Below are 13796 nucleotides of genomic sequence, written 5' to 3'. Positions count from 1 at the left end.
CTCTCTCTATTTTGTCTGCTTGTCTCTCCCTCTCCTTCTTGGTCTATCGCTATCTTCCTCTCTCTTTCTCTTACTCTCTCTGTCCATCTCTTCATCCCTCCCTCCCAATCTTTCTCTTTCCCCCTCTCTTTTTATCTCTCTATATTTCTCCTCTCTCTTCTATCTCTTTCTATATTTTATCTCTATCTCTCCTATCTCTTTCTATCTTACATCTCTATCTCTCTCTTCCTATGTGTTTATATATCTCTCTCTCTCTGGTTGATATAAACTGATTCCAAATGTACTTTGCAGTTTAGGAAGTGATGATAAGATAGCCAGACAGCACAAAGATTATGTCTGTGGAAAGCAGGCATAAAATCTTCCACAGAAAAACATGGGAAATGCTGCTGAAGTGCGGCAGCAATTTCTGGCAGTAATTTCTTCCTCGAGCTCAGGCCGCTTTTCCCTTGGTTTTGTCACATGTGATAGCGATCGTGACACTGGCTTTACTGTCGAAGATGACGGGAGTCTGACTACCGACCAGACTTCCTGCTAGCTGAGCCTTGTGCCTGATCTTGTAGGAGTGGTGGTAATTTAGGGGTCAGAGCTTTGCAACTGTAATGTGTCGGCTTAGCGTCAGAAGCTCATATAAGGCATCATGCTTGCACCCGATAACATTATCTCTCAGAGAGGAGCTGGAAGAGTCGTCAAACTTTGCACTTCCTTTACTGCTGCTGCTTCTTACCTTTCTGCCTCTTCTTCTTCCCCATATTCTTTTTTTTGTTGTTGTCTTCTCCTTTTGTCTTCTTTTATCTTCATCTCCTTCTTTTTCAATCTTCTCTTTTTTTCTCCATCCTTCCTCCTCCTTCTCCTCTTCCTTCTTCTCTACAATCTCCTTGTATTCCTTGTGATGATCAATAATGATGATGCGTACCATTAAGTGCAGGTGCCATATTTACCATCTTTGACACTATATTTAAGGTGAAAGTAGTCTTCAAAGTATTTTGTGATGATGACCAATGTGCCATGGAAGAGGCATTTTGGTTTGTGATGGTAGAATCAGAGATTACGTGAGAAGAGAAATTTTATGACATTATCATAATGTATGACGGAGGAGGCCGCTTGTGCTTTCGGATGGAAATGGTCACTCTCAATCTCAAGGTCAGAATGACGGTCGGAAAAATAGCCTGGAGTGTTTGTGCACGTCAGCGCTTTTGAGCGGACTGTGTGCACGGACTGCGTTATTGATCTGATGATCGCTGGCGTGCGGGTGCATCATTCAATTTCCACCCAGAGGGGTAGGGATGCTTTCCTGATATCATGTATGGAGTGATTTTACGCTATCTTATCCTCTGATGCCCCCCACCCTCTTCATATTTGCCCTGTATTCACATCTATTTTCTTTTTCTTTAAGCAATGAAAGAGAGGATTGAATGTGCTTCTTTTGTGACATTGTAATGGAGAAAACTATTGCTTGACTTCATGTCATTTTAAAATTATTGGAATATGAATATGATAAGTCACCAATGCAATGTGGACTTTTAATGCTAATGTGCAAGAGGACATAGTCAATCTTTTACCACTTCTGTTTCTGCATTTAAAGATTTGTGTGTGTGCGTGTGTGTGTGCGTGTGTATGTACACATGAGCTTTTGATTTTGATGGTATGTTCCTTCATTGCATATCAAAGTCATCTTGAATGGCTGGTTTGTTTGCATTGTCAGATATTTGGAATTTCAGGTGGATTAAAATTGATTATTTTGATTTAGTCCACTGTCAATATTGATGAATTAATTCTTGGGACAAAATGCATGGCAGTTCTATGTGTCTCATATTTGGGAAGTGCAGTTCCCTTTCCCTTTAACATGGTATTTGTTTTGTCATACCTAAATAGCACTGCCAAGCTTCACACCTTCCAACTTTAGCCTCTTCGTGATTTGGCGAGTTAATTTTGCTTGGCTCATAAATTTTTGGTTAACCAACTATCCTCGGTTGCACTTCAGTTATTAAAACCCCCACCACCATATTCGTGGAGATTCGTACCTATGATGAAAAAAGCGCAACGCTTTCACGCAAGCATTGAACTCTAGTTCCATTTTTAAACTCTAATCCCATTGACATGATAAGAAGACAAGAGACTTCCATTTCATCCAGGAGCATCATCAAATGGGAGGGAGGATGGGGGTGGGGGGTGGGGTTGGAGGAATGATGGTGGAATGGGGTAATGCTGGTAGACTGGGGTAACCTGAAGATAGTCTCCCCTGTGAGGAAGTAGTTAATGACCACGTGAACGTGTCTGTCTGGCAACATTGACACATTATAGCAAACAACTCTGTCTGCTAGTGGGATCGGCGGCCCTGACCCAGTGTCATGCAACCCCAGTGTTTTGCTGTTGTGCACATCATTTGAGATGGGGTTGAATTCAACCTATGTCTTTATCCTTATTCCGTGACTTATTGAATCCACTAGTTCCAGTCAAACAGTGATATCTTGCTTAACCACTGGGGGATGAGACTAATTGTCTCATTAGACCTGGATGATTTGAACATCATGTCCTAACTCTTGCCTTTTGGCAATTTTATGTCATTGTCCTGGGAGATGGAGTAAGGTAGCGGTCAGACACACTGTCATAGACTGTTCCAGACTGTTAGTGGTCACAACAAGCCCCAAATTTGATTGGAAACCATTCATATCCCGAGTTCTAATGATAGAGAATTGCTGCTCATTAAGTCATTTCAGGTCATTAGCCACAACGTGCGTTTGCCATTGCCTCTTCTATTCCCTCAAAGTTTGGCATTGTGGCATGTGTGTGTGTGTGTGTGTGTGTGTGTGTGTATGTGTGTGGGAAGTATAGGTACCCAGGAGAACTGGTGAATGCAGAATGACATATTTTCTGCAAATGAGTAAAGAGGAACCGGTTTGCCACAGTTCTTGCATTGATTTACAGAAAATAGTTCCAGTGATGATACCCCTTACACCACACAGGTAAAGTAATAAAGAAAGATGGTGAAAAGATAGTAACTTACACTGGTTGTACCTATATTTCCTGTATTAACTTGGTAGTATGCTGACATGATAATGCTTAGAATTTAGTGGCCTACTTGTAGATGAGGAAGAACTCTAAAGCTACTAATCTTATGAGGATGTTCAAAAATATAGATTATAGTGGATTGTTGTTTGCTTCTTTTAATACATGCCGAAAAATTGTGGAAGTGAATAATTCTTCTGCGTCTGTCAGCAGGGGAGCAGACGGTTGGCATTATCACATCAACTTGAGCCTGTCTGAGCTGCCCTAGGAGGTGAGCTCGCTATCCCACTATCCCAGGACGGGGCGGGCTCTCGGCAGAGATTACCTGTGGGTCAACAAGAGGTGGCTCCCTTCTAAATTTAGCCCTGTGAGCAGATAAAATTGGAGCGAGTAATTCCAAGGAAGTCAGCTGATTGGGTTATAATTAGGAGCAGCCATCCTGGAGGTGCATGTGCAAGTTGCTGTCACATTTTTTTTTTCTTTGTCTTTTTTTTTTCTCGGCTAATGCATATATTTTGGTCTCATTTTAGTGGAATATCCAGGAACAACACTTTGCTGCTGTCTGTCATGCATCCAGGAACAATAGCGTGCCTTTATACCTTCCAGGGTGTCAATCTCCGCCAGAAGTGCACTGTACCGAGCCTCGATATGAAATTGAAATGGGAGTAGTTCATAAATGAAAGACATTCTCATCCAGATAGTGCTCAGACACTAGGCTTAGCGAGGACTGTATGAAATATCACTCTTCTCACTGGAATGCTACCCCATGAGGGGACCAAGAGTGCCAACCAAGTCTAATAAATCTGTAATAAAATCACATATGAGATCCATGTGCATGTAGGGATTGAAAGTGTTCCTGCCCATGTTCATTTGTTAAACAGGCAGGCAGGCATTCCATGTATATCAAAAAGCTCACAGCTTGATCAGAACATGTGTTATTATTGCCACAGTGTGACCAGATTGGGGGAGAAACGAGCGAGTTGAGATATAAACAAAAGTACAAACCAGGTTCAAATCTCCCTCTGCCCAGAAGAATAGCTGTCAAGTGGTGGACATAAATCTACTATAGTACTGAAGTGTATCTGCCTATCTACCCCATTCTTTTTATTCCTTTGGTTACTACTGTCTGACATTTTATGAGGATATTACCCATCCAGGGTCTTCTAATGTGAAGTACCATCACATTTTATTAGATTGAAAGACAAAAGTTCATGTGATGGTATTAATTCAGTGGCAAAGGGCATTTATTGCCCAAGCACTAATACCCTTTTAATCAACATTATATATTTTGTGGTATATCTCTCTACTTCTATTTTCAGTCTCTGTATAGCTCTATCTCTCCCCTCCTCCTTTCTTTTATATACATATGCCTACATGGATGCATATCTCTCGCATCACACACATTTCTCTCTCATTAGCCAAGTATTCTGCATTGTAGGCATACCATGCAGATAGTTCATCAGGAGAGTAAATATTTACTGCGATATGGCCATGTAAACAAACACGGTCAGCAGCTATCCATGCCCAGAGTCGCCAAGGCAATCAATTGTGATGTCATTGAGACTGTGTAGAGAGAGAAAAAAAAAAACTCTGCTATATGTCTTCTGCTGGTCCTCATGAATAATTCATGAGGCCAATTAGCTACACTATGGTTTGATATCCCTTGCCCTGTGTTTCAGAAGTCTGTGTTTACAGTAAATATGATCTTTTACAGTTATCAGATGGTGCTGAATAGTGCTGCAATCTTTTATTTGATTGTCAAGAAATTTAGTGTTGTAGGTCTATATATTTGTGTGTGTGTGTGTGTAAGTGTGTGCAATACTAGTGTTTGTTCTACATAGAGCTGTCATATGCCTACACATTTACATTACTGCTATGAGCCAGATAATGCTTTGATTCCAAGGGAAGGCTGTAATTTTTTTTTTAAATACTACATGAAAGCTTCATCAGTATGAGAGAGTGAGATCCAGTGCTGACAAGAAAACAAAAACAAAAACCCAAGAATCAATCAGTGGCATTTGAAAACATCAGACTGCCAGAATCAATTCAAGTTAAAGGGTGTGTACAGTTCTGGTTGAGGTGAAGATTTAGCTTTTAACGTTTTGCGAGATATTCAGAAACCACTCTATTAGATGTCAAAGAGCATGCATTTTTTGAGGGGTATCAAAAGTTTATTCGATGAAAATCGGTTTTGAAATGGCTGAGATATCCAAAAACAAGGTGAAACAAAGAGATCCTAATAAAGTTGTGGCATGTCGCCTTTTATTATTATCACTTTTTTGGATATCTCAGCCATTTCAAAACCAATTTTTATCAAATAAACGTTGAATCCTTCTTAAAATTACATGCTCTTTCATATTTCATAAGAGGTTTCTCATTATCTCACTTAGAAATGTTCAAAACATGAATCCTTTACCTCAACCAGTACTGTACAGTCCCTTTGATATAGCCTAAAAGGATCAACCCAAGGCATCTGGTCCAGCTAACAATCATAACTTTTAAAGACGTCAGTGAATCATATCATGTTTGACATTGACAACCCCCTCTGTATAGAGTAAATTTAATTTTAGGAGAATCCTTCAAGGGTCCTTGTGCCAGCACAATCTACTAGTGCTTGAATATGTGTGGAGTTATTTTCTCAGTCAAGTCACATGTTCTTCCAAGGAGATACCCTCATCAAACGGTTTTTCAAACGGTTATGATAAAGCTTTTAGTATGTTACTATGTATAGGCCCATATATGGGCTGTCATGTGGGTGTTTGTATTCAAATGGAATTCCCAGATTTAAACAAATGGAGTTGTCGGCCTAGTTGTTTCCCATCAGTATGACTTTCCTGTTGATTTTGCGTGCTACGTCACATCGGTCCACAAAGAACACCCAATTCCCTTTCATGATGACGTTACATGTGCGCTCAGTGGTCCAGCCCAGAATCGGTGAACTGTGACGTACTTGTATGTTGATGTGTAAACATTGCAGTAAGTGTAAATACTCATGAATACCTGAACGTGACCTGTACACTGTGCAGAGAGATGCTATGTTTGCATGCTGTCATATGTATATGTGTGTATATGTGTATGTGTGTGTATTTACATAGCCTTGTATGGATGTGTGGGAGGAGTGCATTTTTATGAATGGATGAGAGGAAAAGAAGTGAGTATTATTATCAGAAAGAATTTTGTTTGTGCAAGTGAGGAGGACATTATCTGCTTGGTCATTCTTGAGGAATGGCACTACACTGGCACTCGCACCCTCTGTTGAAGTAATGGTAGAATCAGAAACACTCTACCATTAGTGATGACATTTTAGATATAAGGAATCTGGAGAGATGCTCTTAGGATATTCAAGACACTCTTTTGCAAAGTTATTTACGTAATATGTATATAAAAATGGCAAACATACAAACACTGCTTTGAGTAGGTCTAATGGCCAGCAAGAAAAAACTTGAAAGCTTCATTTCTGACCGGGGGCTGATGAATCGGTGATTAATTACCATTAACCCTACCGAGTGGAATGCCTTGTTTGTCTTCTTGACGAACATAGAGAGGGGGCAGCAAGTACCTAATGTGCGTCAGACTGTGCAGCCATGGTGCCTGTTCCCATGGTAACCACTGTATTTGAGCTCTATGTAAGTGAGGGGGGTTTGAAACGAGAACGAAGATTGGGGAGTTTTGTGCTTCTCTTCAGGGGAGAGGATATTGAAGGGATGTGATACATGAGCTCGCTCACAGCTTCATGACAAGGCTGAGATTGGAGAGCTTGGCCTCCCAGGGATACATTGGGTAGACCATCCTTCTTGCTGCGGGAATGTATCCTGGATGTCGCTGTCGGCAGTGTAGACAGATTTGTTGTTGCATGCTGGGAACGCAACTCCTGATATCCATGTATGCATTGTACAATCAACAAATAAGTAGAAATTTTGAGTCTTGAAGGATTGTTTGCCTGATTGTATTCTGTGAATTAATCAATGTTTGCTATGTTTGTTGTCCTCACACACTGTTGCTTACTATACTAATCATTTTCAGAATGTTGAGGATTTCTGCAATGTAGGAGGCCATGTGCTTGTATACAAAAGAAACCTTTTCTTGATAGAGCTGTATCATTAACTGATGTGACATCAACCAGCCTTGAAAACTCATGAAAGTTTTTCCCTTGTTCTCCAATACAGTGAGTCCCAGCCACAACAGCCCTCTAGCTTGCCATCGGGCGGGAAGGATCCCAACGCCAACACACCAAAGACCACCGGTGCAGCAGAGGCTAGTCCAGCCCAGAGGGACACACCCACCACCCCGCAGACCCCTCGCACACCTTCCACACCCAAGAAGCCAGCTATCGCACAGAAGCCAGCCACACCTCAGTCGCTGAAGAGAAATACCACACCAACGCTAACGCCCACGCCTACGCCAAAACAAGATTCCCTAACTTCACCCAAGCCAGACGTCTCGGTCCGCGCGAGTCCACGTCCCGTCCCAAAGAAGAAGCCCAAGCCTGTGACGCGCACGATCGCCATCCAGACTGACAACTCGCACACCCCATCCGCATCCACCGATTCCCCCCAGCATGGCTCCGGCACCCGCAAACTGTCCACTCAGGCCACTATAACCAGTCCTGAGCAGGCCATCCGCCGACAGTCCAGCACACCTCACACACGCATCAGCCGCGCCGTCTCGATCGCGGTAGACTCTCCCACGTCTCACCTGTCGGGTACGTCGCAGGACAAACCGTCGAAGATACGCTGGGATCTCTCGCCAAGCCCGCGGAACCGGGTCTCTCTTCGGCGGGAGAAGTCCATCAAGCAGCGGAGGGAGGAAGAGCGTCTCATCAAACAGTCCCGTGTCCTTGCCAACTCCTATGAACTGTCACCTGACCTCCAGCAAAAGCAGGTGAGATGCCACCTCATGCTGATAAAATTTCAAAATGCTGAAATCAATTATAATGGGATACATGAAACTTGTTACAATAGTTAGACGGTCCTCATTTCTTTCGGGAGAATAAGAAATTATCAAACTCAGACAGTTGTAATGTGCCTATCAAAAGTTTTGTTGATAGAGTGCTATTTTCTAAACCTTGTATGCTCTCTTGCTCTGAAGTTGCCTCTCCAATGCTCTACTAAAAAAAGGGAGGCAAAGCTTTACATCTTGTTTTCTCTTTACTATGCATTGACTGTTATTCTTACACATCTGAAAGCATGATCGTGTTTTAAGCTCAGAAACACGTAACCTATAAGTAGGAGTTGTCCCTAAGTAGAAAGAGTTCACATTCTTATTAAAAGCAAAATAAATCATATGCACCTGGTTATGTAATGTGGGTATCCAGTCTTTGGTTCATAGTTGATGTCAAATTGAGCAGTTTTAGCCCTTCCAAAGAGAGTTTTACCTGATTGATTGATTGATGTGCATAGGTAGATAAAGTGTTTGGGGTACAAAGATCCATCTTGTTTGATTAATAAAAACGTATATCACCAAAATAAATACTTTACCTGTTAGAGAGTTTGCCTGAAAGATGTGATGAACCCCCTGGATGAATGGAAAACATCTGAGCATTTATCAGATATGTACAAAGATGTGCAAAGTCATGCAATTAGGGCAGAATCAGACTTCAAGCAAATTATTCCTCTGATTTGTCATGGTTAAGATATTTTTAGGTTTATTTGTGGGGTGCCAGTATTTCTGATTATTTGAAATCTGTGTTTGTATTTGCACATGTATGTGTGTTTGTTTTTTCTTTCGATTTCTGGATTTGTCTTCACGTAATATGTCTTTAGTTTTGCTCACTTTATGTCCAGGCAACTCGGCTCTCTATTTGTATAGCACTTGAGTAAGTTTCTTGGATGTTGAAGCCAAGTTCTTAGAATATGGGTTGCGTTCAAAGTTATGACATTCAGTATGAAAGAAGAGGCATTCCATTATGAGGTCAGCCAGAATGAGATGAATGATGATATGGGCAAGAAATGGGTGGCTTCCTTTACTAAATAATCCTTATTCCTGCCTTTGATAACACTTTAAAATGTATGTAACATCCTTGAACTGATTATGCAAGGTGTCAAACCGTGTTCAAAGTCCAAGTGTGTCATCACGTCATTGAATATTTGGTCGGTGTGTGTGTGTGTTTGTGTGTAGTGGGCTCTAAATGCAGTACACACGGTGTGTAGCTGCTCTATAGAAACTGCACACAACGTAATTTGGGTCCGTGACACGGGCATGCGCCGTACGTCGTCTGCTGTTCTTTATTTGGGGAATTCATTGTAACTGCAATGTTTGCTCACAGTGCGTGGCTCTGAAATACCTAACTCTCCACAGGAAGGAGAAGATCAGTGCGCCAGCGTGTGGAACGTGTGGGTCATGTGACCATCCCTCTATCTCTGTCTCTGTCTTCCCCTCATGCCGGTTTGTGCGGTGTGTCATGTGTAATTAGGAGGGAGTGTGCGAGCACTGATGATGGAAACAGGTGGGCTACAAACAAAAACATTGTGTGGATATCTCACGGCTCTCAGTTGCTCAGTCACATAGGACGTAGTCAGGGTGTGTTGCAAACGGATTACTCTCTCTCTCACTCTTTGCAGGTTCACGTTTGTCATTTGGCATATTTTTTTGAGGGGAGAACAGTTTTTGTTTAAATCTCAGACTATCTAGACAAAAGCTGGTATGTACTTTGTTGTTTTTGTTATAAGTATGCAGCACGATTGCGTTTGACTTGCACAGTTGTTCATGTGGGTGTGTCTGTTAGGGTTGCTGATTGACAGGCTTGATGCAGATCTGAAATAACTGATGAGATGATAGACTGTGGCCATCGTCAGATATTGGCAAGTGACCTTTTGTCATTCTTTTGTCTTCACTTGCAGGTTGAGATGCTAGAGAAGCGCTATGGAGGCCGTGCAAAAGCCCAGAAAGCAGCACAGATAATTCAGCAGGCCTATCGCAAGCATGAATTGCAGAAGGAATTCCAGCGCCTCCGACGCACACGATCTGACTCGCGCATCTCAAGCTATCTAAAGAACTACTCAGCCAAGCACAAGGAATTCCACTCCAAGCACGGCAGCCGTGCGAAAGTGATGGTTATAGAGGACGTGGAGACATCATCCCCTGCTATTCGCGACACTCCGGGTGCGATGCGAAAACTGGAGCACACGCTAGAGGAGGAGCGGCCCGAGGACTTGACAAGTATAAAGAGGGAGTTGGAATCTCAGGCAAAGCAAGTGGTCAACGACAGTAGTATATCGCCAGTGGTGCGCCCGTCCACACCAGTGGAGCGACACCGAAACAACAGCAATAATGTCTTCCCCAAGGGGGTAGTGACTCCCAAGGAGAAGACTACCAGTGGGAATGCGGAGGATGCTAAGGAGCAAGGGAGCGGCAAGAAAGTGGTGGTCACTCTGACAATGACGAGACACAATTCATCCTCTGAGCTGCAGGAGACGGGACAGTCTCCCCGCAGTGAGAAGACCATCATCACCCAGAAGGATTTTGTGCGGGTGCAGTCTGAGGAGGTGTGGAAGACATCTGGCAAAGGGGCTTCGCTACCGTCTTCCCCCAAATCCCCTGTTGGCTCCCCAACCAGCGGGCGGGCCATCACCAAAATCATCACCACTAGTGAGAAGCAAGTGGCAAGGAAAGTGTGCATACCGGACGAGTCGGGCAGCCCCATCCTTGGCAGTAGCCCCTCAGGAGTGCAAAGAAGTACTGCGGGGGGCGTGGCCAGCCCCCCAACAACCCCAAACCCAGTGGTGGTCAAAGCGAGCGAGATGCCTTCCAGCGTGCACTGTGGATTTGTACTGACGGGAACCAAAGATACAACCCCTGGAAGGGGCAGCGACAGCCCTGTCATGAGCAGGCCAGTTAAAACTGTATCAGTAGGCAATGATGTCATGTCACCTGTAATCGATCGAAAGACTGGAAAGAAAGAGAGCCCTCTAGTCAAAGTGCCGGTGTCAGTGCCAGCAGGCGGAAAGGAGTCCAGAAAGCCAGCAGATCATGTTACAGATAAAAGCCGCATGTCTTCACTGGCAAAACATGTGGAAGCGAGAGCAGAAAGTAGTTCCCGCCATTTTGCAAGGACAGATTCAAACACTGAGCTGCAGGAAGCGGCAGACAGGAAACGTGTCGGTAATAGCCGCACTGATCCAGCACTAGAGACCACTTCACAGAGAGTCAGTCACACAGCGAGTGGTGGTATTAGGCAGGAAGGCAGTGCAGATAAGAAGCGAGAGTCTGTCAGCAGCAGCGGCAGCGCTGGCACGGACAGCCAGAGTGACATCAACATGGAGTACATCCCGGGCGGTCGCCGCCTGGCCAGCATTCGAGCAGACGACAGCTTGTCCACCACATCCACAATCAGTGGGGAGAGTTTTGAGGTGATTAACATAGATCGGGGCAGCGCCTCGGACGTCCCAGCCGTTGTCCTGGCAACACCAGAGGGCTCCCTCATGAAATTTGTCCACTCATCGACTGACTCGGAGGGCTCAGACGTGGAGGGGGAGTTCAGGTCTCGCTCCCACTCGGGATCAGGGGGCAAGACTCAGCATGTAGCCTCCACAGCCAAGCGGCAAATGTCCAAAGCCAACAGCACGGGACACATGGACTCCCCAGTCTGGAAGCGAAAGAATCCCGACACGCGGATAGCGACGCGGAATGGGACCCTCATGAACGGGTCAGCGACGCCCGTGAGAATGTCGCGCTCGGACACTGGCGATAGCATGAGCAGTGAGAGTAGCGGGTCTTCAAAGTACACGTTTCCGGACGATTCAAGTATATCGGAAAGCAATGACACTTTACCAGGAGAAATAGAGGAATTATGTGAAAAGAGACCTCTTGTTCCATCGTTATCAATACCAATGACGCCGTCCAGAAGAAGGAGATATAGGGTTGGAATAAATCTATTTAACAAGTAAGTATTATGCCAGTTTACTCTGTACTCTGGTGCATTCACAATATGTGATATCAGTTCCTTTAATATTTTGTCATGTGATTAAAAAAAAATGGGAAAAGAAGATATTTGTTAGTGTATGATAGTAAATATGATTATGGTTTAAAGTAAGCCACTGTGTTTAATCTGTCATGTCATGTGCTGGTAGGATAAGGCAGGAGACTGATGCTATCACCACAAAGTCTTGATGTAAACAACTGTAAGATTATTAAGCATTTCTTATAGAATTAATATTTAGGTAGGGTTTTTTGTGGGTTTTTTTTTCAATAAGCGTTGAATACTATGTAGCCCCATTTTTTATTCACTAGCTGATTTTAATGGAAGGACTGATTTACACAAAGCAAATGCAACAAGTGCTCTTGACATAAAACTAGCAGGCAACAGCCACACCAAGCGATCACATGGTGTGCAGAAAACATTCACGGACACATTTACACATGCAAACATCAGCTATACATTGTTCTGAAGAGGTCATATTAAATGAAAATCCTCTAAAGTAGATCCATTTTCCTTTGTTGGGAGTAGACTGATTTACTGACATTTTTCATATTTTCCACACCAACATGTATGTAACAAAAAGGTTGTTCATTACCACAAGAAATCTTGCCCAAAACGTGTCTGACATAGCAACAATTTATGCACACAAATTTTAATAAAAAGGCATTGAGAAAGCACAAAGGTGGATATATAAAATTGTCATGAGTTTGAATGCATCAGTTAGTTTGCCTATTTGTTACATTCCCATTTGCTTACTTCATGCACTGAAACATCAGGGAAACCTGAAATTTAAAACATCCAAACCACCGGAGCAAAGAGGGTTGACATAGATGCATTGCAATACTCATATTGGTCTATAGTTACAGGCTTGGGAGGAACATCTGTCTTTCACCTGCTCTTTGTTGTCATGGCAACCATCTCTCTCCCTCCTTTCTTACGTCCTTTCCCCACCCCCATGGAGAGATGTACATGATTTAGTAAGTGCATAAAATGCAGTTCTACATCAAACATGAGAGCTTTTTCCAGTATGAAACCTGTGCTATAGATCCCTTCCGGAAAATTGCATTTTTAAGTCATGTTTAATTTTTTTTTTTTTTTTTTGGGGGGGGGGGTGGGGTGTGGAATGAGGAGGATGAAATTAAGTTTTGTTTTTTTGTGTGTGTGTTGTTCCCAGTGGAAAATGAAAGAGTGATGTCCTCATTGATGTTACAGCTTTGGGCAACATCCGTTAATCAGTACCAGGAAATGAAACTCTGAATGTGGTGGGATTCCCCTGCACCCCTCCACATGTAAACAAAATTGCAAAAGATTTGTAAGAAATTATCAAAAGATTGCCATTTTCAGGAAGATTCAGCTAGATAAGGTACTAGTCTATATATATACATCAAAAGCAACATGTATGAAATTTTATGTTCTACAAGCAGGTTGTTTGTCATTCTGTGATGTGATAGGGATATTATGATAGATATTAAAAGTACATTTTTTTCATATTGCAAACCACATTTTAATCATGAACACAATTAATTAGTGAATCAAAACACAAACTAAAGAATTGACCAGGATGTAATCGTGTATACACTTTTGATTATCAGTCAAGAAAATTTTACACCCTATCAACCTACAAAGATTTCTAGTGTGTCACGTGCGCGGAAAAAAACAAACAAACAACAACCTTCAAAACGAGAACAAATTTGATTGTTCCTTTCTTATATGTTCACAGCGTGTTTTTTGCTGCTCTAAAAGCATTCCAATCTTTCCCTTTAATTTTGTCAATGCCATACATTCTATTTGTAAAGAAATCAATTGGTGCAGTAGGTTTCACGAGACAGAAACCTTTATTTCCCCACCAAAGGTTTTAACTTTCAAGGAGTGA

At 42.7% G+C, this 13796-nt stretch overlaps 1 protein-coding gene across 1 annotated transcript in view; it reads left to right on the top strand.

Moving 5' to 3' along the window:
- Positions 1 to 13796, top strand: part of LOC139724886 (uncharacterized) — a 269270-nt gene that overhangs the window by 222137 nt on the left and 33337 nt on the right. The window contains exons 3-4 of the mRNA XM_071636009.1: positions 7173 to 7887; positions 9846 to 11887. Coding sequence (XP_071492110.1) covers positions 7173 to 7887; positions 9846 to 11887 — 2757 coding nt within the window. The remainder of the gene's footprint in view (positions 1 to 7172; positions 7888 to 9845; positions 11888 to 13796) is intronic.

The sequence above is a fragment of the Diadema antillarum genome, unplaced genomic scaffold, assembly GCF_040938485.1.
Source record: "Diadema antillarum isolate AM-2024a unplaced genomic scaffold, OU_Dant_1.0 seq00000002_RagTag, whole genome shotgun sequence".
NCBI classification, from domain to species: Eukaryota; Metazoa; Echinodermata; class Echinoidea; order Diadematoida; family Diadematidae; genus Diadema; species Diadema antillarum.
This window is presented reverse-complemented; position numbering and strand designations above follow the sequence as displayed.